The sequence below is a fragment of the Formica exsecta genome, unplaced genomic scaffold (genome assembly GCF_003651465.1).
Source record: "Formica exsecta isolate Colony F162 unplaced genomic scaffold, ASM365146v1 scaffold416, whole genome shotgun sequence".
Lineage (NCBI taxonomy): Eukaryota > Metazoa > Arthropoda > Insecta > Hymenoptera > Formicidae > Formica > Formica exsecta.
This window is the reverse complement of record NW_021851402.1, coordinates 44811-48661: the sequence shown is the minus strand read 5'-3', so window position 1 is coordinate 48661 and position 3851 is coordinate 44811. Positions and strand designations below refer to the sequence as shown.

Sequence of the window (3851 nt, the reverse complement as noted above, 5' to 3'; positions counted from 1 at the left end):
TATATATATATATACTTTTGCGATTGCTGAAAAATCTTTATTATATATGCATATCGACATACGAAAAATTGTAATTTCCGAAGCGCGAAGATCTATTCTATTATATAATTATTACATTTTCCTATAGTTTTAACCGTGTTCTTTCAAAGTCGAATGAATTTTAATCATTAACAGTACTAATTAATTTTCTCACGTTTATATGATCGCCCGATGATTGATATATTATCAGGTTTTTGCAAAATGTCATACCAAAAATCGCGATATCTCTTGCAATATTAGTTTGAGCGTAATAATGTTAAGAGTTTCTTTTATATCTCGTGGGATGCTACCCAGAGCTCTAAATAAAAAGCCGGAAATGTGAAAAAAATCAACTTCTCCCAATACTTAGATGTATCTTTATACGACATACGAAAAATTATGATTTCCAAAACGCGGAGGTCTATTCTATTATAATTATTATATTTTCCAAGTTTTAAACGTGTTCTTTCGATTTCGAAGTTTAAATCATTAACAGCGTTTTGGAAACAACAACGCATTTGCACATGCACACGCACACGCACACGCACACGCACATATATATACAGGGTGAGTCTTTTTAATCTTAACAAGCAAATATTTCGAAAAATATAGAAGATACGAAAAAATATTTTGTACAAAAGTTTTATGACTTCGAAGGGACATAAGATAGTGTCATTGATTTGATCTTGGATAGTCATTTGAAGATCACATGAAGGTCATCTTTAATTTCTCATGGAAACACCCATTTTTCATTGGATATTCTTGTAGCTTATCTCGAGAGCTTTTCAAAACACTATAATAAAGTATTTTTTCATTAAGTATTTTTCGAGTTATTTTATATGATTTCGTATTATTTTACTGATATAAAAAAATTGTTTTTTAGAGAAAGTATGTAATTATTTACAATGTATTTTTTTAACAATTATTTATTTTTTTTACACTAATTAATTTGTATCATTATTCTGTACATAAAAGTATTGCGATAAGATTATCGAAAACTAAATATTTAACGAGATATTTTATTTTTTATATCAAAATATGTCAGATTAAAATATAAAATAACTCAAAAAGTACTTAATGAAAAAATACTTTATCATAGTGTTTTGAAAAGCTCTCGAGATAAGCTACAAGAATATGTAATAAAAAATGGGGAGTTCCATTTACAACTTTTGTCTGAAACATTTTTTGATATCTCACTTCGTTTCCGAAAAATATGCCCGCGTCACTATAAATGCCGCACCCTGTATATATATACATATATATATATACATATAAATAATAATTATATATATATAATTATTTACATATTAACCCTACTTACCCGTTTTTTCAAAATCGATTAAATTAAAATTATATACACATACTGAAATTTGTACTGTCAAATGCGTCGCTCAGCCATGATAGGCTTTCATTGATATAAAGTAATGCATAGTATCGAGATAACCAATCAATATCGCGGAAAAGAGGCAATAATACTTGTAAGTATCGATTTAACATGCCTTTTTTAAAAGTGGATTAAGCAATTTAGGACAAAAAGTAAAAAACTAATATAATACGTACCCTGCATAGCCCCGGCCCAACATAACCAGAAAAGCGCCCATTTCGCTGTGCGAAATTTCTGCAAATAAATTGGTCTGAACCAGTACCAACCGCACTTCAGATTGTCCATGGTCCTATCCGTCTCCTTCAAATTTTCTAGCTTTATTTCCGGTTTCTTCGGACCATCTCCAAACTGTTCCGGAAAACTAGAAAGGGTCTCATGCATGTTCGGAACTCCCGACTGTAAATTACATCAATAAGAAATTATTTTTATCATATAAATAATTGTCGCATACTGTTTTATTGGCAACATTTTCTTCGAGAGTTTAAATTGATAGAGTAGAATATATATATATATATATATATATATATTGTGGTAAAGTAGCAAAGTGGTAACACTGAATTCTCAATGCTCGCGAAATCACATGATTGTCTCTAACATAAGTAGAAAAAGAGAAAATATGCTACAATCTCTATGACCTATATGATCTCGAAACGTCTGCACGCGTTTTAGTCTACAGATTGATGATTATAAACTAACATAAATATTAACTTCAAATTTGTAGTTTTCTTTCATTTTTTTTTCAATCAATTACAACAAACCCATAGAAAAAATATAAGAATTGGGTAAGATATACATATAAATAATACTCACGCTGAATGTAAATTTATCCCTCATAATTATTGACAATTTCCGAGAGATGTGCGACAGAAATCTATATATTTCACTTAACTTTCACTAATCACTTTTTAAACTTTTAGCGATAGAATTTTAGTCGATTTTATATGTGCAAAAATTTAATAAATATTTATTAATGTATGTAATAAAAATATTTCATTAATATATGTAATTTATGTTATCAAACCTAGATTATATTTGCTTTTAATCAATAAAGATTATGACATTTCGATGTGATTTTTTTTTTTTTTTTTTTTTTTTTTTTTTTTTTGTGAAAGGAGTCGATGCGGATGAGATACGCGTCTTTTGATACAAGCTTTATCAATTATTAAAGAAAAATGTAAAAATCAAATGCAATATTTTTATTACGCTATCTTGAACTTTAAAAATGAAGGAGATTCGTTTTGCATTGTTTTCATATGCACGGTTATTGTCCGTAAAGCGCTCTTATTTCCATTCTCTATCTTGCACTTTTTTTGTTTTTTTCTGTCTCTATCTCTCTTGACGATATTTGTTATCTGCGTAGCCTTAATTTTTTCGATCAATAGGGACTCACTAAGAAAACATAAATAGTCCATCAAATTATATCACAAGGATCATGCTCCATTTCATTGGTCTTGTTAATTTCGATACAGTGCAAAAATCGAAAAAATCGCGTAATTCTCTCATCGCATTATCGCTACGATCCTGGTACATATACTCATATCGTATCTTATTGTTGCAATATGTGATTCTTGGCTTATCTCTTTTCAATTCACTAAAATCTCGATTACTCGATAACTCAAGTTGTATCCATATTGTGTACAAATTTATTATGAAAATAATTTGATTAAGAATCAAAAATGTTAATAACTCATATACGACAGATCAATTTTACATGCACATTACATTGACAACATTCATCTTTACATTAGTTCATTTTTAGTTGTATCGAATCGCAGTTGACGCGAACATTATACAGTTGGAAATTTTGTGTTAAATTTAATATATATCGCATGTCCCAAACAGTCCACACAAATTTTTGTGTTAATTTAACATAATGTAGATATGTCAAATGGTGACATTAATACTATGTTAATATTTCAACACAAAATAAATGCAAACTTTATAATAATTTGAAATAAATTTTGTGTAAATTAACATATTTTTAATGATAAAATTAACTTGGAAAAATGTTATTTACAGTCTGCAGTCACTCTCACTCCTACTGTAGAATAAAATCAACATTTCTTTTTGTAAATTTTAACAGATAAATTGTGTCACTAGTAATACGGAATATATTGTGTAAAATTAAAAATATGTGCACATTGTATTATTTTTACACCTTTTTCAATTGTTTTAATAATTTAACATTTGAGTTCAATTAATACAACAGCAATATGTTAAATTAACACATGAATGTGTAATATCTAACATAAAAATTTTAACCGGCATATTTTTTAATAAGAAAACACAAATTTTCCCGCTGTGTACGAACCGTGGCAACCGGGAGCGTATGTCGCACGCGACTGAAGTCCGCACCCGCGCTTCAAGCTCGCATTCGCGCTCCTACAATTTTCCCCGTGAGCTTAAACGCGGTGTGTACACCACTACCACTGATATCACCACCGACGCT

General features: G+C 29.1%; 1 protein-coding gene across 3 annotated transcripts in view; it reads right to left on the bottom strand.

Moving 5' to 3' along the window:
• Positions 1-3851, bottom strand: part of LOC115240116 (solute carrier organic anion transporter family member 4A1) — a 33926-nt gene that overhangs the window by 14020 nt on the left and 16055 nt on the right. For 2 of the 3 annotated variants that reach the window (XM_029815084.1, XM_029815085.1), the window contains exons 1-3: positions 3420-3845; positions 2213-2273; positions 1579-1798 (exon numbers count right to left, since the gene is read on the bottom strand). In XM_029815084.1, the coding sequence (XP_029670944.1) occupies positions 1579-1798; positions 2213-2273; positions 3420-3463 (325 nt within the window). In that variant the 5' untranslated portion in view covers positions 3464-3845. Of the gene's footprint in view, positions 1-1578; positions 1799-2212; positions 2274-3419; positions 3846-3851 lie in introns of those variants that run through there. The other variant, XM_029815086.1, reaches the window with a different exon arrangement.